This window comes from Tachyglossus aculeatus, chromosome 7 (genome assembly GCF_015852505.1).
Source record: "Tachyglossus aculeatus isolate mTacAcu1 chromosome 7, mTacAcu1.pri, whole genome shotgun sequence".
Classification (NCBI taxonomy): domain Eukaryota; kingdom Metazoa; phylum Chordata; class Mammalia; order Monotremata; family Tachyglossidae; genus Tachyglossus; species Tachyglossus aculeatus.
In genome coordinates this window covers 49,826,873-49,847,208 of record NC_052072.1, presented here as the reverse complement: position 1 = coordinate 49,847,208, position 20,336 = coordinate 49,826,873, and the positions used below count along the sequence as shown (strand labels likewise).

General features: G+C 45.3%; 1 protein-coding gene across 1 annotated transcript in view; it reads left to right on the top strand.

Annotated features, from left to right (window-relative positions):
- Positions 1-20,336, top strand: part of LOC119930529 (minichromosome maintenance complex component 3 associated protein) — a 61,591-nt gene that overhangs the window by 27,317 nt on the left and 13,938 nt on the right. Inside the window, exons 12-21 of the mRNA XM_038748958.1 lie at positions 1,273-1,514; positions 2,501-2,745; positions 7,083-7,183; positions 7,518-7,649; positions 7,885-7,998; positions 9,304-9,456; positions 12,644-12,841; positions 15,085-15,153; positions 15,239-15,373; positions 15,804-15,954. Coding sequence (XP_038604886.1) covers positions 1,273-1,514; positions 2,501-2,745; positions 7,083-7,183; positions 7,518-7,649; positions 7,885-7,998; positions 9,304-9,456; positions 12,644-12,841; positions 15,085-15,153; positions 15,239-15,373; positions 15,804-15,954 — 1,540 coding nt within the window. The remainder of the gene's footprint in view (positions 1-1,272; positions 1,515-2,500; positions 2,746-7,082; positions 7,184-7,517; positions 7,650-7,884; positions 7,999-9,303; positions 9,457-12,643; positions 12,842-15,084; positions 15,154-15,238; positions 15,374-15,803; positions 15,955-20,336) is intronic.

Sequence of the window (20,336 nt, the reverse complement as noted above, 5' to 3'; positions counted from 1 at the left end):
CAAGTCTGTGTAATATAGGAGACCTAACCGCAACATTTTAGCTGACTTTTTGAAGTACTCTAATTTTAGTAAGTTAACTATCTGAACCCATCAAAAACACCAGCTTCTGAAAGGTTCAGATTGGGTCTTAAATAGGAAAGTTAATGGATTTCTTACCATTTCCTTTTCTAAATTGTGTAGGTGGACTTCAGGTGACTCTGTAAAATACTAGAGCATGTTCAGTGTGGTTCATTCATTCATTCAATTGTATTTATTGAGCGCTTACTGTGTGCAGAGCACTGTACTAAACGCTTGGGAAGTCCAAGTTGGCAACACATAGAGACGGTCCCTACCCAACAGCGGGCTCACAGTCTAGAAGGGGGAGACAGAGAACCAAAACAAAACATATTAACGAAAATAAAATGAATAGAATAAATATGTACAAATAAAATAGAGTAATAACAATAATAGTAGTAGCAGCAGTAACAGTATTCATTCATTCAGTCGTATTTTTGGGCGCTTACTGTGTGCAGAGCACTGTACTAAGCGCTTGGGAAGTCCAAGTTGGCAACATCTAGAGACGATCCCTACCCAACAGTGGGCTCACAGTCTAGAAGGGGGAGGCAGAGAACCAAAACATATTAACAAAATAAAATAAATAGAATAAATATGTACAAATAAAGTAAATAGAGTAATAACAGTAATAGTAGTAGCAGCAGCAGTAACAGTATTTATTCATTCATTCATTCAATCGTATTTATTGAGCGCTTACTGTGTGCAGAGCACTGTACTAAGCGCTTGGGAAGTCCAAGTTGGCAACATCTAGAGACGATCCCTGCCCAACAATGGGCTCACAGTCTAGAAGGGGGAGACAGAGAACCAAAACATATTAACGAAATAAAATAAATAGAATAAATATGTAACAAATAAAGTAAATAGAGTAATAACAGTAATAGTAGCAGCAGCAGTAACAGTATTTATTCATTCATTCATTCAATCGTATTGAGCGCTTACTGTGTGCAGAGCACTGTACTAAGCGCTTGGGAAGTCCAAGTTGGCAACATCTAGAGACGATCCCTACCCAACAGCGGGCTCACAGTCTAGAAGGGGGAGACCGAGAACCAAAACAGAACATATTAGCGAAATAAAATAGAATAAATATGTACAAATAAAATAAATAAATAGAGTAATAACATAGTAATAGTAGTAGCCACATTCTTACTCTGAAGTCACCCTTTGGAAGGTTGCAAGTGTCCTTGGATTTGTTCCTTAAAACACTCTGTTTCCACCTAGGTTCGTTGAGCTAAGTCGTTCGGCATTCATGGAACCCGAGGGCTTGTCGAAAGCCAAGAGATCGATGCTCATCACCCAGAAGCTGTCCGTGTCGGTTGGAGAAGTTGTGAACGGGGGGCCGTTCCCCCCAGTAACTCCACACATCCCTGTGTGCAGTTTCAATAACCAGAACAAATATATCGGAGAGAGCACTGCACCAGAGCCTGTTGGCAGCAGTCAGAAAGCCGGCTTGGATGTAGCAGGTAAAAAAAGAAATGGGTCGCCTTTGCATCTCATATGTGGATTAGCAGGGTCTTCCAATAATACTACTTCTCTTTTCATATTCCATTCATTTTTTTTTAAGGTATTTGTGAAGCGCTTACTATGTGCCCGGCACCGTACTCAGCGCTGGGGGCAGATATAAGCTAATCAGGTTGGACACAGTCCGGGTCCCATTTAGGGTCTCACAGTCCTCATCCCCACTTTGCAGATGAGGTAACCGAGGCAAAAGAGAAGTTAATTGACTCACCCAAGGTCATACAGCAAGTGTGATTAGAACCCAGGTCCTCGTGACGCCCAGGCTTCATCTAGGTCGTGGTGCTTCAGTGCAATTCATTCAGTCGTATTTATCGAGCGCTTACTGTGTGCAGAGTACTGTATTAGGCACTTGGGAGAAGCAGCGTGGCTCAGTGGAAAGAGCCCGGGCTTTGGAGTCAGAGGTCATGGGTTCAAATCCCGGCTCCGCCAGTTGTCAGCTGCGTGACTTTGGGCAAGTCACTTCACTTCTCTGGGCCTCAGTTCCCTCATCTGTAAAATGGGGATTAAGACTGTGAGCCCCCCGTGGGACAACCTGATCACCTTGTAACCTCCCCAGCGCTTAGAACAGTGCTTTGCACATAGCGCTTAATAAATGCCATCATTATTATTATTATTATTATTATTATTATTATTATAAACAGACAGTCCCTGCGCACAACGAGCTTACAGTCTAGCGGGGAGCACCGAAACAAAATGACAGGAAGGGGAACGTGCAAGCAGGAATAATCGCTTATGGCCCAAATGTCTTTAGCAGTAGCGTTTCCTCTGGGTATCGAAAAATCAAAAATGAACCTAACGGCCAGAGACGTACCCACAGCGCCTCAAATCTCTATCCATCCAACACTCCAGCCCGCTCAGTTCCCGCCGGGAACGAAGTTTAGCGACTTATTTCGGGATCTACGCGAAATGACCGGCGTTTCTCCCCTTTCAGTTTCTCCCGCAGGAGGGATAGCAGAAGAAAGAAGCTCAGGAGCGGAAGCGCTGATGATGCGAGGCCCGTCTCAGCTACAACCTGCTCCTTTGGCTCAGCGTCCTGCGGCAACCCCCGTCCCACTGCCCGGGCTTTTAACACATGGTCCCGGCTCTTTGCCGCCCGTGCCACCCTCTCTGTTTCAGCCCGTTGTCGTGCCACCCGAACTTCCACCTCCTCAACCCCGACCCATTTATACCGATCAGGTGAGGGATTTTCTTTGAGAAAGGTGACAGGACTCACCCCACAGTAATGTACGTCGGTATTGTTTAAATTGGCTCTTTGTCAAAGAATTGTTTTATGTTCATTAATTCAGTCGTGTTCATTGAGCGCTTACCGTGTGCAGAGCACTCTACTAAGCTCTTGGGAGAGTACACTATAACAAGACACATTCCTGCCCATAATGAGCCGGTCCTGTCATAGTGTATGTTTTCAATATGTATATCTGGTCATAAGGCAATTAGGGAACGTTCTTCCTGCAACACAAACCAGTTTGGGCATGACCAACTGTGTAATTGGAGTAAACGTGGGGTATGTGCACGCATGCAGCCTTGGAGCAATTGAATCCACCCAGCATGCGATTACCTTAACACAGGATTTCACGAGAACTTGGTCCTCACGTTATAGAAGAACTGGCTATATTCATTATAGAGTGAATCAAAGAATCTCTAAACTGGAAACCACCAGGCCTTGCTTCGCTTTTTTGCATCTGAATCTTTGCAGCGGTGTGTTCACACAGAACAGGAAGTTTATCTAAGACTTTGAATTTCCTTTCTAAAACTAAAGTGTGGGAATGGGGTTTTAGTGGATTAGTTCTCATTGTTGTCGGTAACATCCTAGCTTGTGACCCTGTGGAATTGTAGGCTAAGGAGAGTCAGGCACGGGCAGTTCTCAGATGAGGCTTCTGAAAAAATTGACAAGACTGGAGGTGATATGATTAGTATATCCATATATCTGTTCTCTGAGTTCAAAAAAAACAGGGGCTCTGCTAGTGAATGTGGGGCTGCTGTCGGAAGCACGGCTCTTGAGAATGCTCCACAGAAACCATGCTTCAAATTTCAGGCTCATTTTGCAGGGAAATAAATATATGCAGGTGAATTATCCCAATCAATCAATTGATCACTTCCGTCTTCAACCGCTCACTCTCCACTGGTTCCTTCCCCTCTGCCTTTAAACATGCCCACATCTCCCCCATCCTAAAAAAACCCTCTCTTGACCCCACCTCTCCTTCTAGTTATCGTCCTATCTCCCTCCTACCATTCCTTTCCAAACTCCTTGAACGAGTCATCTACACTCACTGCCTCGAATTCCTCAACGCCAACTCTCTCCTCGACCCCCTCCAGTCTGGCTTCCGTCCCCTGCATTCCACCGAAACTGCCTTCTCTAAGGTCACCAGTGACCTCCTGCTTGCTAAATCCAATGGCTCCTACTCTGTCCTAATCCTCCTCGACCTCTCAGCTGCCTTCGACACTGTGGACCACCCCCTTCTCCTCAACACGCTATCCGACCTTGGCTTCACAGACTCTGTCCTCTCCTGGTTCTCCTCTTATCTCTCTGGCTGTTCATTCTCAGTCTCTTTTGCGGGCTCCTCCTCCCCCTCCCATCCCCTTACTATAGGGGTTCCTCAAGGGTCAGTTCTCGCTCCCTTTCTGTTCTCTATCTACACTCACTCCCTTGGTGAACTCATTCGCTCCCACAGCTTCAACTATCATCTCTACGCTGATGACACCCAAATCTACATCTCTGTCCCCGCTCTCTCTCCCTCCCTTCAGGCTCATGTATCCTCCTGCCTTCAGGACATCTCCATCTGGTTATCTGCCCGCCATCTAAAACTCAATATGTCCAAGACTGAACTCCTTATCTTCCCTCCCAAACCCTGCCCCCTCCCTGACTTTCCCATCACTGTTGACGGCACTACCATCCTTCCCGTCTCACAAGCCCGCAACCTTGGTGTCATCCTCGGCTCCGCTATCTCGTTCACCCCTCACATCCAACCCATCACCAAAACCTGCCGGTCTCACCTCTGCAACATTGCCAAGATCCGCCCTTTCCTCTCCATCCAAACCGCTACCCTGCTGGTTCAGTCTCTCATCGTATCCCGACTGGATTACTGCATCAGCCTCCTCTCTGATCTCCCATCCTCCTGTCTCTCCCCACTTCAGTCTATACTTCACGCCGCTGCCCGGATCATCTTTGTGCAGAAACGCTCTAGGCATGTTACTCCCCTCCTCAAAAATCTCCAGTGGCTACCAATCAACCTACCCATCAGGCAGAAACTCCTCACCCTCAGCTTCAAGGCTGTCCATCCCCTCGCCCCCTCCTACCTCACCTCCCTTCTCTCCTTCTACAGCCCAGCCTGCACCCTCCGCTCCTCTGCCGCCGCTAACCTCCTCACTGTGCCTCGTTCTCTCAACCCCCGGCCCACGTCCTCCCCCTGGCCTGGAATGCCCTCCCTCCGCACATCCGCCAAGCTAGCTCTCTTCCTCCCTTCAAAGCCCTACTGAGAGCTCACCTCCTCTAGGAGGCCTTCCCAGACTGAGCCCCCTCTTTCCTCTCCCCCTCCCCATCCCTACCTCCTTCCCCTCCCCACAGCACCTGTGTATATGTTTGTACAGATTTATTGCTCTATTTTACTTGTATGTATTTACTATTCTATTTATTTTGTTAATGATGTGCATTTAGCTTAATTTCTGTTTATTCTGATGACTTGACACCTGTCCACATGTTTTGTTTTGTTGTCTGTCTCCCCCTTCTAGACTGTCAGCCCGTTGTTGGGTAGGGACCGTCTCTATATGTTACCAACTTGTGCTTCCCAAGCGCTTAGTCCAGTGCTCTGCACACAGTAAGCGCTCAATAAATGCGATTGAATGAGTGAATAAAAATGGTCTCAGCCCTTAAGGACCTTACGATGCAGCTCAGGAGACAGGTACTAAACAATATGTCCATAAATTCTTTCATTCATTCATTCAGTCGTATTTATTGAGCGCTTACTGTGTGCAGAACACTGTACTAAGCTCTTGGGAAGTACAAGTTGGCAACATATAGAGACGGTCCCTACCCAACAACGGGCTCACAGTCTAGAAGGTGCTACTGGGAGGGGTGATGTAGAAGTGCTGAGGTGTCCATCTGGGGAGGATGTATGTTGTTGTGGTGACAAGAGGTTAATTAGTGAAGGTATCCTGAAGGAAATGTGATTTTGGTAAGGAGGCTGGTACAGCAGTCAACTGTAAAAAGCACCTGGATCAGTATGGTGGCAGTTCGCCTGGAGAGGAAGGTGTAGATCCTGGAAATATGGAGGAAAAGCTAGCAGGATATGGCAACAGAATGAATCTGAAAGTTGATAAGGTGAGGATTAATGCCAAAGTTACCTGTTTGAGAGCAAGGGGAGTTTGGTGGAGTTGTTAGCCTTGATGGATCATTTAGGAGGAGAATTGGAAGATGAGTTCAGTTTTGGACATACAGAGCTCAAGTTTCTGGTGGGACATATCCATAAAGAGGTGTCCTGGAGGCAGGAGGAGAGGAAAGATTGTAGAGAGGGGAGCAACTGGAGCTAGGAGGTAGATCTGGGAGTCATCAACATAGAGGTAACAGTTGAGGCCGTGGAAGCAGATGAGCTTCCCGGTGGAGTGAGTGTAGATTGAGAAGAGAAAGGGACTCAGACCTGAATCTTGGGTACACCCACAGTCAGGGCGTAGGTGGCATGGGAAGAGAAACCGGGAGAGAACCGTGTCAGAAAAACAAGGTTAGACACTGTTTCCGTGAAATGGGGGTGGTCACGGGATCAAAGGCAGCAGAGAGCTTGAGGAGGATTAGGACAGTCGATTAGAGTGCGTTGCATTGGCAATCTCAGGGGGATGAAGAGGCCAAAAACTAAACTGAAGTGGGGCGAGGGAGAAGTTCTAGAAGAGGAAATGGAGGCAGTGGGTTTATACAGGTCATTCAAGAGGCTTGGACAGCAGTGGGAGGGCGGGAGATGGGGTGATAGTTATTTGGCTCAGTGGAGTCCAGAAAAGGGTTTTTGTTTTTTTTCCAAGATACGTTAGACCAAAGCTACTAGAGAAAAATAGACTTCAGACCATCAAATAATCAAAACTGTGGTATTTAAGACCTTACTTTGTACCAAGCACTGCTGGGGTAGATACCAGATAATCAGGTTGGACAGTCCCTTGTCCCACATGGGGCTCACAGTCTAAGGGGGAAGGAGGACAGGTGTTTAATTCCCATTGTACCGATAAAGGAAACCGAGTCACAGAGAAGTTAAGCGAGTTGCCCAGAGTCACACAGCAGGCAAAGTGGTGGAGCTGAGATTAGAACTCAGGTCCTTCTGGATCCCGGGCCCAGGCTCTAGCCACTGGGCTACACTGTTTCATTGAAATTTTAACAGATAGAGACATAAGTTAGCTCTTAAAGCAGACCCATGGTGGAAATCATCCTAAATAGTTGTGTAGTTCTTTGTATGAGAAACCGAGTTGTATTTTAAGAGTCTGCCTTTTTATAGAAAAAACCCCAGTACTGACTTATCCTGCTCTTCTTGTTCCTTTAGGATATTGCCCGAGTCGTGGAGGAACTCGTGGAAGATGTTCTTAAAAAAGACTGTGAGGAAATCAGCAGGACAGGAGCAGGTTATGCTTCTGCAGCTTTGTGGTAAATCTCAAGAATTCCAAATCATTCAATGTGAAGGTTGAAGCAGTTTAATGCTAAATTCAACAAATAGAAGTAGTCTAAAAATGTTTGGGGCACGTATCTTGACAGAACTTCCACCCAAGCCTGATTTTTGCCACGAAACTTTCCCCTGATCGTGTCCCATCTCATCCTTCGATTCACTCTCAATAACCATCCTCCAGCAAAGGCTGAGGCAGTTTTATTTTTATTCCTTAGACTTGAGCAGCCAGTTACTCAGTCGTACCATTTGGGACTTCACCTTTGCTCGAGTTTTAAAACAAGTGCACCTAGTGAACTATAACTTTTTTCCTTTAAGTGTTTCTAGTGCTGTTGTCGAAGAACTGGTTGCAGATGCAGTCGCAGACATTTCAAGGCAAATAACAGCTGAAGAAATGAACGCAGAAAGAAAAAGAATTGAAGAAGAGAAGCGCAGGGCTGAAGAGGCACGGTAAATTGTTTTACTTTCTGAACTTTCATAAAGCCTCATAGTTGAAATATTACAGTTGGTGCTTTCCTTTGGAGCAAAAACTCTGTGAAGGGCTTCTGACCCCCAGAGCAAACATGAGCTGGCTGCATATAGCTGTAGCGTCAACCCCCCGCCAAAAAAAAGGACATTATTATATTATCACCTTATAATCTTTATCCTTAACCATGTTTTGTCTGCTTTATTTTCCTTCCATTAGGCGAAAACTAGAGCGAGAATTAGTTATCACCCAGCTGAGCCAGGCCCTGGTTGAAGACCTGACAGACATTGTAGTAAAGGAGTGTGTTCGAGAAACATCCTCGAGGGAATTAAAGTAAGTGAAATGGCAACGTCACCAGGGATTAAATACTTCACAGTATTTCAAACAGCGCTGGCGGTTAGTCCTTTAAAAAGTCGGTTTTTTGAGCGGTTTGTTTAATTGATTATGAAAAAGATGGTTAATTCTTTAACCCAGTAATTTTGCCAAGTGTAAAGTGGTTAGATTCAATTGGCTGAGAATTCTAAATTCAACTCCACATCCGAGCTCCGGGTTTTCAGTTGTGGTATATGTTTAGATCATTTCCGACTGCAGGTTCAAGGTAGATTGGTGGGGTTGTTAAAATGTATGAAAATCTAGACCTGCGTGCCAGCAGTAAAATACAATTTTTGTGAAATAAATGAGGCTGGATTTTTTCTGGGGATTGTTAGTTTGAGAGATGATGTTTCATATAATACAGGTCCTTTAGGCTGTCCATTATGTGCCCAAGTACCTTCACGCTCATTCCCCCAACATGCATGCTTTTTGGACCTCTGTAATTTTCATTCTGAACACACACTCCAAAAGAATCGTCTTAGACCAGGATTAACCCAAAACTGCCCCAGCACGAAGAACGTACTAAGCGTAACAAATCTGATTAGATGGGTATTTTGACCAGATGCCAGAAGTGCGGTGAAGGTGGAGGGATTGATGCAACAAATTAAATTAAGGGGGATATGCATATGATTGTGCGGGAAGGCTGAGAGAAAGGGAAAAGAAGAGAAAAGAAGAAAGGCTATTCATGACATAATTAGATTTCTGAGGAAGAAGAGGTCTGTAACATGAGTAATCCTCAAAAGCTGTGACCAAAATTGACCTTCTGGGAAGGCATTGGGTGAATCCTCAATTTTATGAAGCCATGTTTTGCCAGTGAAAAGATTATTGTCCTCTATGCAAGTGCTACAAACATTTTCAAGTTTATCTTTAAAATAAGGCTCGTTGGGAGATCACTCCATGCAATGGAGTCCCATGACTTTGAACCTTGGATGGCTGTCATTCATTCTCTCCCCTTTAATTTGCCTTATTTCTGTGTTTCTAAATCCATTAGATTGCAAACTCCTCAAGGGCCATGTGTCTGCTTTTGTTTTTTACCTAAAGCACAGGGTTAGACACTCAGATACTGATGACAGTAAAAATAAAAATCTTTCAGTGGAAGATCAAGTCTTTTTTCTTTTTAACGTTCGAACATTTACGGTATGAAATGTCGGAATTTTTTTGAGGCGGTGTTCATCAGCTTTATGTTGTGGAGTACTACAACAGTAATGGTTCACGGTTGTCTTCGTATTGATCATGTTCTTCCTCTTTGGTTTCATTTTGCTGTAGGTGTGCTGTGGAAATAGACCAAAGAGCCCGCGTTGCCCGTTGCTCTGAAGAAGTCTGTGTGCGCTTAATGGATTTGTTTCTGGAGGACGAGATTTTCCAGTCTGCCAAGGAAACTCTTCAGGAACTTCAGTGTTTCTGCAAGTACCTACAAAGGTGAATAAAACTGTTACAGATCTAGTACTATACAGTCATAGAAAATAATCTTTTCCTCACCTCCAAAATCTCATTCAAATGTATTGGGTACTTTTCATAAATGAAACTGAATTTGTTTCTCCTACGACGACTGTGGTTTTGCAAGATGTGAGCCAGCCACAGACCCATGTAGTCCTCTTCATTAAGCTCCTGCTACCATCTCCGTTTCCACATGTTACTCTTATCCCCTTGCTGGGACAGGAAGCAGGATGAGCTATGGGGAAGGAGAACCTCTCTCCCCACCTCCCATCACCATTCTCAAACATGTTCATTGTTTTCAGCAATATTTTTAGAACGGTACCGAATACAAGCTATCAGCCCATGCTAAAAATGATTCCTTAAAGGAATGGGTACATGCTTGGGGCTGCCAGGAATGTGGGGGAAAAGAACACTCCCTTCCTTCCCCCCAACTCCCCCGAAGTTGGGGGGCTGGTAATAGATCACCCTTTTTTTCTTTATGATTATCAGTCATGGTTCATTCATTCACTCATTCAATCGTATTTATTGAGCACTTACTGTGTGCAGAGCACTGTACTAAGCACTTGGGAAGTACAAATTGGCAACATATAGAGATGGTCCCTACCCAACAGCGGGCTCACAGTCTAGGAGGGGGAGACAGACAATGAAAAAAAACATATTAACAAAATAAAATAAATAGAATAAATATGTACAAATAAAATAAGTAAATAGAGTAATAAATGTGTACAAATATATATACATATATACAGGTGCTGTGGGGAGGGGAAGGAGGTAAGGCTGGGGGGATGGGGAAGGGGAGGAAGGGGACAGGAAGGAGGGGGCTCAGTGTGGGAAGGCCTCCTGGAGGAGGTGAGCTCTCAGTAGGGCTTTGAAGGGAGAAAGAGAGCTAGCTTGGCAAATGTGTGGAGGGAGGGCACTCCAGGCCAGGGGGATGATGTGGGCCGGGGGTCGATGGCGGGACAAGTGAGAACGAGGCACAGTGAGGGGACTAGCAGCAGAGGAGCGGAGGGTGCGGGCTGGGCTGGAGAAGGAGAGAAGGGAGGTGAGGTAGGAGGGGGCGAGGGGATGGACAGCCTTGAAGTTGAGGGTGAGGAGTTTCTGCCTGATGTGTAGGTTGATTGGTAGCCACTGGAGATTTTTGAGGAGGGGAGTAACATGCCCAGAGCGTTTCTGCACAAAGACGATCCGGGCAGCGGTGTGAAGTATAGACTGAAGTGGGGAGAGACACGAGGATGGGAGATCAGAGAGGAGGCTGATGCAGTAGTCCAGTCGGTATACAGTGAGAGACTGAACCAGCAGGGTAGCGGTTTGGATGGTGAGGAAAGGGCGGATCTTGGCAGTGTTGCAGAGGTGAGACCATCAGGTTCTGGTGACGGGTTGGATGTGAGGAGTGAACGAGAGAGCAGAGTCAAGGATGACACCAAGGTTGCGGGCTTGTGAGACGGGAAGGATGGTAGTGCCATCAACAGTGATGGGAAAGTCAGGGAGAGGGCAGGGTTTGGGAGGGAAGATAAGGAGTTCAGTCTTGGACATATTGAATTTTAGGTGGCGGGCAGATATCCAGATGGAGATGTCCTGAAGGCAGGAGGAGATGCAAGCCTGGAGAGTGGGGGAGAGAGCAGGGGCAGAGATGTAGATCTGGGTGTCATCAGCGTAGAGATGATAGTTGAAGCCGTGGGAGCGAATGAGTTCACCAAGGGAGTGAGTGTAGATAGAGAACAGAAGGGGACCAAGAACTGACCCTTGAGGAGCCCCTACAGTAAGGGGATGGGAGGGGGAGGAGGAGCCTGCACAAGAGACTGAGAAAGAAGGACCGGAGAGATAAGAGGAGAACCAGGAGGGGACAGAGTCTGTGAAGCCAAGGTTGGATAGCATGTTGAGGAGAAGGGGGTGGTCCACCGTGTTGAAGGCAGCTGAGAGGTGGAGGAGGATTAGGACAGTAGGAGCCGTTGGATTTGGCAAGCAGGAGGTCATCGGTGACCTTTGAGAGGGCAGTTTCCGTGGAATGTAGGGGATGGAAGCCAGACTGGTGGGGGTCGAGGAGAGAGTTGGTGTTGAGGAATTCAAGGCAGCGCATGTAGACGACTCGTTCAAGGAGTTTGGAAAGGAATGGTAGGAGGGAGATGGGGCGATAACTAGAAGGTGAGGTGGGGTCAAGAGAGGGTTTTTTTAGGATGGGAGAGACATGGGCATGTTTGAAGGCAGAGGGGAAGGAACCAGTGGAGAGTGAGTGGTTGAAGATGGAAGTTAAGGAGGGGAGAAGGGACGGAGCGAGCGATTTCATAAGATGAGAAGGAATGGGGTCAGAAGCACAGGTGGCCAGAGTAGCACTTGAGAGGAGGGAGGAGAGCTCCTCTGAGGATACTGCTGGGAAGGATGGGAGAGTAGCGGAGAGGGTTGAGAGCCGGGGGGTTGGAGAAGTGGGGGGAGTGACTTTGGGGAGCTCAGACCTGATGGATTTAATTTTATTAATGAAGTAGGTGGCCAGATAGTTGAGGGTGAGGGAAGGAGGAGGGGGAGGAACCGGGGGCCTGAGAAGGGTGTTAAAAGTACGGAAGAGCTGACGGGGATGATGGGCATGGGTGTCAATAAGGGAGGAGAAATAGTTTGGTCTGGCAGAGGAGAGGGCAGAGTTAAGGCAGGAAAGGATAAACTTGAAGTGAACGAGGTTGGCATGGTGTTTAGACTTTTGCCAGCAGCGTTCGGCAGCTCGAACGTAAGAGTGAAGGAGGCTGACAGTGGCAGTGATCCAGGGCTGTGGGTTAGTGGGCTGGCCTGGTTAAAATATTACTATTTTGGCATTTCTGTGTTCTGAATAGCTGGGTTCCAATTCTGACTCTGCCACTCGTCTGCTTTGTGACCTTGGGCATGTCATTTAATGGCTCTATGCCTAAATGATCTCATCTGTAAAATGGGGATTAAGGCTGTGAGCCCCATCCGGGACAGGGGCTGTTTCCAACCTAATTAGCTTGTATCTAGCCCAGTGCGTAGTAGGGTGCCTGACACATTGTAAATGCTTAACAAATGCCATTAAAAAAAAAAAAAAAGCTTTTGAAGTCAGTTTTGCATCCAGTTTACTAACGTATTTGCTTCCAGTTAGTGGAACTAGCGTGCTATAATGATGTGAGAGAACGTGACCACAGTAATCTACTACTGTTTTCTTTGCAAGATGGAGGGAAGCAGTTGCAGCCCGGAAGAAACTGAAGCGGCAGATGAGGGCCTTCCCGGCTGCTCCCTGTTGTGTGGATCAGAACGACAGACTCAAAGCATTGTCACCCAGCGCAGAGTGTCCCATTGCTGAAGAGAATCTTGCCAGGGGAATCTTGAATCTTGGAAATGCAGGAAAATTAGGAGTCTACTGCACCAGGCTAGTATTTATATAAGATCTGTAAACAGAACCGTTCTCTTCAAAATAGGACTTTTTCAAACCTTAAAGCACATCAGGCTTGGATGTTTTTGTAGTCACTGTGGGGCATTCCCCCTCTTATTTTACAAATAGAATAAGTCTATTGATGTGATTTAAAAAACAAACAAACCTGGAGTTTTAAGACTGCTTCCTAAAATACTCTTAGCCCCAGATATACTAAGATAACAGTGAAAATACCAGCATGTATTTAAAAGTAGCCAAAAGCAGTAATAAAATTAGCATGGGATTTTCTAAGAGTAAGCAGCAATAGAGATATCTTTTCAGTTGTTATTCCTCAGCCTTGGTAAGTGAAATTTCACTTGATATGCTGAAACCTGACCCTACTTGATATGCTGCAACCTGACCCGTAAGAATAGATTGGGGAAATTCTAGTATAGGTGCTGGGATAACAGAGAGGAAAGGAACAACCCTTAGTTATTTGCAACATTTGTACACACATATAGGGACCCCGGGAAATAGGTATAATTTGGAGATCTTTGTTCAGGAACACTTCAGATGTAATTGGGGGAAATTGAGCTGTGAAGGGAGAGTATCATGATTGAAGTTCTGGATGATAAGCGCTTATTAAAGTGCTCTCCACACAGTAAGTGCTCAGTAAATACAAGCGATTGATTGGCAGGTAATGAAATTGTTTAGGCCTGATCTAGGTAGGGAACAATTGAGGTGGTGTTGCTTCGATCATCAAGGATAGTTATGGATGTTCAACTGAATCAATTAATGGTATTGAATAAATGCTTACTGTGTGTGGAACACTGTTCTGAGTGCTTGGGAGAGGACTGTAGAGTAGGTAAGCAAATCTCTGCCCTCGAGGAGCTTACAACAAGCTTAAAAGGAATTACAGTAGTGTAAAGCCATGTACCTGAATGCTGTCAGGGTGAAGGGAGGAGTGAGTACCTTGGATGGGGAGAAGAAAAGATTAGTCAGGGAAGGCTTTCTGGAAGAATCTTGGTTTTAGTTAGGCTTTCAGATTTCCAGGAATCTGAGGAAAGCAGCATCTATCATGTGAGGTTTAGTCATTTATCTGTGCAGAAAAGGTGATTGAATGATTATGTTATTTATTAACTGCCTACCTAGCAAATACAGGCCACTGTGGTAAGTCCTGGGATAGAAACAAAATAAATTTAGACACTGTCCAACAGTGGTCTCCCCCAGGGTTTGGTCGGAAGGTGGAGGCTGCTGGAGACATCCGACGAGCCCTCAGTGACCCGTGATGTACCTCTGTCTTGGAACACTTAAATGTGGGCCTTTCTGGTTGCGGAGTCCTAGGCCAGATGACTTAGTTGCTCTTTGACGTTCACTGCCACCCCCTCCTCCTCGCTGGGGAGAGAAGCATCCCCTCAGATGTTTGAGTCCATGAATCCCCTCAGAGTAATAGGGACGTTTTCTGTTTTGGGGTCGGGGAAGGATTCCGGTCAATATCTCAAAAATCACAGAATCTTTAGCAGGCAAAGCTTGTGTGGTCTTCTGGATCTGTTTTTTAACTGGATAAAACAGGATCCCACATGACAGAACTCTTAAACTGATTTGGAAGTAGGAACCACTGGTATGTTATTGAATTTAGGTTGTCTGACTCTCTGAAGTGGAGTGGGGAAAGAAATACTCAAAAGTCACCCTAGGACTGAAAAGTATTTTTGAAGTGCATAAAATTGGGGGAGACATTTAATTGGATTTTTATAGCGACTTGTTCTTAAAGAGTCCAAGAACTGGACAAAACTTTAAAGTTTAAATTAATGGGGGAAATGATATTAGGGAAAAACAGAAGGAGGTAAAAGAAGAAAGGAAGCGGGTGTGGATAGAATGGACAGTGGCCCACAGTATTTTTCTCTAAGAGATACTGTAAGGAAGGCACTGTTGTTTTTAGGATTAAGATAGAGCCAGGAGGCCAAAAATAAGCCTCTTCAGTCTGGCAATCTCAAGTCGTATTGCCTTACTCTACAGCAAACCTCCTGCAGATCTTTCTCCCGCATTTGGAGACGCATCTTTTCTTTTGGAGATGGCAGGTGGTGTAAGATATCAAGCTTCTCTAACTGCATCAGAAAATGTCTTCTGCAACTCCATTCACCTCTAAAGTACTTAACGATCAAAGCAAAAGTCATTACTCAGGGGACGATAGTACAGTGAGAGTATTTTCACCTTTGAGAACTCAAACCGTAAATATACTAATATCCTTTTTTTTTTAACAGATTAAGGTGGCTGAGAAACAAGGCAATTCACCAGATGAAGGTTCAGTATTTTTACCAGCAGTTAGTAAGGTTTGTATATCATTTGAAATTAAAGGCTTTACTAATTTAAAAAGGAAGTACATGAATTAAATTTCAGCCTCTGTGTCCCTTAAAGTGAAGCAGCATGGAGTCCACTGAACCTGCCATCACTTATTGCTGAACATTACCCTGGTCAGAAAGAACAGGTGTTTTGGAAACTGGTTTTGGTGCTGCCGGAAAGCGAAGAGACTCCGTCAGCATATCCCAGCAGGTAAGCTGAGAATTTTACTTTTCTGCTTTCTCGCCAATGGCAGAATTAAAAATAAGGGGAATTGTTGGGCAAGGATCAGCTGAACTGACGATGATTTTCTGGGGCATTAGCGGGAGAGGTGGTGGGACTGAGGGCTTTTTTTTCCTTTCTATATAGAGGAGGTTCATTGAGTGTGATTCAGGACAGAGGTAAGGCAGAGATTAAAGAAGGGGAAGACAGAGGGAGCAAGGAATTTTCATCCTGGGAAAGGGGTTGGGGTTTAAGGCACAAATGATAACTTTTAGGAGACGTCTTCCGGAGAAATGTCTGAGAAGAAGATCTATATGTTCATCAGCTAAAGAGAAGAAAGGGGAGGGGAATTCCAAGGGAAGAATTACAGGAGGAATTTTGCAAGAATGCCCTTGACAAGGTGTTTCTCTCTTATGCATAGTATTCTTTCAAGTTGGTTAAAAGTCAAGTTCATGGGAGAAGTCACCAAAGGTGAAAGCTACAGAGCTAAGGATAGCATACAGACACTGGCGTTATTTAACTCGGTTGGCTACAAAGGAGATCGAGCAATTTGCATCAACGTGTGTGTAAAGGTAGGTTTCGTAATAATGGCTTTGTATTTTACCATCTGTTGTTTAGCCAAAAATACAGTGACCAACTTTAGGTCATTGAATAGAACTGAAATATATCCGCAGAGGGTTATTGTAATTTTCAAAACTGATCAACTTTTAGAACCTTTTTTTCTTTAGAATTTTAACTGAATCAATTGCACAATAATAATAATGGTATTTGTTGAACACTCACTATGTGTCAAGCCCTCGTCTTAGTGCTGAGCTAGATACAAGCTAATTAGGTTGGACACAGTCCCTGTCCCACATGGGGCTCCCGCTCTTAATCCCCATTTTACAGATGAGGTACCTGAGGCAAAGATAAGTGAAGTGACCTGTCCAGGGTCACACAGCATACAAGAGAAGCAGCATGGCTCAGTGGAAAGAGCACGGGCTTTGGAGTCAGAGGTCGTGGGTTCAAATCCCGGCCCTGCCACTTGACAGCTGTCAAGTCACTTCTCTGTGCCTCAGTTACCTCATCTGGAAAATGGGGATTAAGACTGTGAGCCCCACGTGGGACAACCTGATCACCTTGTATCCCCCCCCCCAGCACTTAGAACAGTGCTTTGCACATAGTAAGCGCTTAATAAATGCCATTAAAAAAAAAAAGAGGCGGGCTGGGATTAGAACCCAGGGCTCTGACTCTTAACTAGGCCAAGCTGCTTCCCAGTGTGTAATGAGTTGTGCACAGTTATTCATTCAGTCGTATTTATTGAGCGCTGACTGTACTTAGCCAATGGGAGACTAAATGCAATAATAAAGGGTCACATTCCCTGCCCACAACGAGCTTACAGTCTACAGCGGGAGAGACAGGCAGCAATGCAGATATATAGATTACGGATATGTATATAAGGGCTCTGAGGCTGGGCCAGGGGAAGAGCAAACGGAGCCAGTCTGGGCGAGTTCTGCCGTTATAATTCCCTGATGACAGTCGGGCCCAGTTTGAAAGAGAGTAAGGGACAGTCTCCCTTCCCCTCCTCCGCCCAGTTTTCCCTCCAGCTGCTGCGTCCCGGCTTTTGCTCCTCCGGCCTCTCCGTAGAAGCGAGAGTGTGGCAGCCCAGTCGAGGGTAGGATCAGAAGATGAGGATTTGGGCCCGTAAGCTCACCACCCAGACCTAAGATTCCCCCTTATTTTTTTTTCTGTCGTCATCCGGGCCGGGCAGATCCCCTCCTGGTAGCCGGGGCAGGGGAGAGCTAGCCCCACGGTGTGCCCAAGGAAGAGGAGGCGGTGGGCCTGGTTGGCCATTGCCTGGGAACCAGGGTCTTTCCTGCCCAACTGGGTGCATGTCTGAGAGGGAATGGAGAGAGGTGGTTGGGGGGCGGGGAGGTGGTGATGTGCACTATTTGCAGATCCCCTATGCAGAGCGCTCTCCTTTCTCCCCTCAGAAGGGAAATTAGGGGGTTTCCAGCTAATTAGCCTTCCCACACTGAGCCCCTTCCTTCCTCTCCCCCTCGTCCCCCTCTCCATCCCCCCCATCTTACCTCCTTCCCTTCCCCACAGCACCTGTATATATGTATATATGTTTGTACAGATTTATTACTCTATTTATTTATTTATTTATTTTACTTGTACACATCTATTCTATTTATTTTGTTTTGTTAGTATGTTTGGTTTTGTTCCCCTTTTAGACTGTGAGCCCACTGTTGGGTAGGGACCGTCTCTATATGTTGCCAATTTGTACTTCCCAAGCACTTAGTACAGTGCTCTGCACATAGTAAGCGCTCAATAAATAGGATTGATGATGATGATATGTATATATGTTTGTACATATTTATTACTCTATTTTACTTGTACATATCTATTCTATTTATTTTGTTTTGTTAGTATGTTTGGTTTTGTTGTCTGTCTCCCCCTTTTAGACTGTGAGCCCACTGTTGGGTAGGGACTGTCTCTGTATGTTGCCAATTTGTACTTCCCAAGCGCTTAGTACAGTGCTCTGCACATAGTAAGCGCTCAATAAATACAATTGATGATGATGATATGTATATATGTTTGTACATATTTATTACTCTATTTTACTTGTACATATCTATTCTATTTATTTTATTTTGTTAATATGTTTGGTTTTGTTCCCTGTCTACCCCTTTCAGACTGTGAGCCCACTGTTGGGTAGGGACTGTCTCTGTGTGTTGCCAACTAGTACTTCCCAAGCGCTTAGTACAGTGCTCTGCACACAGTAAGCACTCAATAAATACGATTGATGATGATATGTATATATGTTTGTATATATTTATTACTCTATTTTACTTGTACATATCTATTCTATTTATTTTATTTTGTTAATATGTTTGGTTTTGTTCTCTGTCTCGCCCTTTTAGACTGTGAGCCCACTGTTGGGTAGGGACTGTCTCTATGTGTTGCCAACTTGTACTTCCCAAGCGCTTAGTACAGTGCTCTGCACACAGTAAGCGCTCAACAAATACGATTGATGATGATGATATGTATATATGTTTGTACATATTTATTACTCTATTTTACTTGTACATATCTATTCTATTTATTTTATTTTGTTAATATGTTTGGTTTTGTTCTCTGTCTCCCCCTTTTAGACTGTGAGCCCACTGTTGGGTAGGAACTGTTTCTGTGTGTTGCCAACTTGTACTTCCCAAGCGCTTAGTACAGTGCTGTGCACACAGTAAGCGCTCAATAAATACGATTGATTGATTGGAAATTCTTGCTCAGTCAGACATGACTTCCCCCCCTGCCCCCCAACTCCCACCAACCGCCTTCCCCGCCATAATAGTCACCAGATCCTGGAGATTTCTCACTATCCTCACTGAAAAGCAGCATGGCGTAGTGGATAGAGCATGAGCCGGGGAATCAGAAGGTCATGGGTTCTAATCCCAGCTCCAGCACTTGTCTGCCGTGGGGCCTTGGGCGAGTCACTTCACTTCTCTGGGCCTCAGTTACCTCATCTGTAAAATGGGGGTTGAGACCGCGGAGCCCCAAGTGGGACAGGGACTGTGTCCAACCCCATTTGCTTGTATCCACTGCAGCACTTAGTACAGTGCCCGACTTATAGTAAGCACTTCAACTAATACCGCAATTATTATTATCATCAATCGTATTTATTGAGCGCTTACTATGTGCAGAGCACTGTACTAAGCGCTTATTATTCTGAGCAGGCAGAATGCTCACCCAGATAAAATAACTTGGCGTCTTGTGGGAATTCCCTGAGACTCAACAGTGAGTATTTCCCAAGCTCTTGTTTTAAGACCGCTTACTGTAACTGGGTCTGTGCTTCCATTTGTTTTTCAGTCTTCTGTCCAGGGGTTTTATTCTCCAGAATGCTTTCTCATCAGCAGCGTGGCTCACTGGAAAGAGCCCGGGCTTTGGAGTCGGAGGTCATGGGTTCAAATCCCAGCTCCGCCGGTTGTCAGCCGTGTGACTTTGGGCAAGTCACTTCACTTCTCTGGGCCTCAGTTCCCTCATCTGTAAAATGGGGATTAAAACTGTGAGCCCCCCGTGGGACAACCTGATCACCTTGTAACCTCTCCAGCGCTTAGAACGGTGCTTTGCACATAGTAAGCACTTAAGAAATGCTATTATTATTATTATTATCAGGTATCTCATTTAATCCTCACGGCATACCTGTGTGTAGGGAGAAACGGGTTTATCGTCTGTGAAGAAACTGAGGCTCAGGGAAGTTCCTTGACATGCCCAGGGCCACACAGCAGGGCAGTGGCAGAGCCAGGATTACAGCCCAAGCCTCCTCTTTCCCAGACCCGTGCTCTTTCCACTAGATTTGCACCGCCTGCCTGTCTTGGCTGCTTTATCTCCATCTTAGAACAAGTGCGGTAGGCTTGAGTAATTTATTGATTTATGGAACGTCTTTCCATCGACGTGAACTTTGCTCGACAGGTCTTAGAGACAAGTTCAAAAACTTTCCATGCCTCAGTGACTGGGAGGCATGCAGGTGACTGAATCATGAGTCCATTTTTTTCCTGAAAAATATTAGGGCTGGGCCATTTTCTTCTAGTCCTGTTGCTTATCTTGCTTCAATTCTTGTGTCAGTACAGTGAAATACTTTTACAATGGAGGGCTTGAGGTCTAAAATGAACCTCTACATTTTGAGGAGACAGTGTAATGTCAGAACCCCCTGCCCTCACCTCATTAAATCGGTGCTATTTATTGTCTCCCACAACCCACCTCAGCTGAAAGGCAAAAATACAGAGTAAAGCCATAAGGGACCAGGATTATCCCGGGTTCAGCAGTATGGCTAGGGCCACTTCCTTTTTGATCACTTTTTTCATTCATTCAGTTGGATTTATTCGTTCGCATTTATTGAACGCTTACCGTGTGCAGAGCACTGTACTGAGCACTGAAATTTAAGTTGTTCTTTAACCTTTTGCAGTGAAAGCAAAAG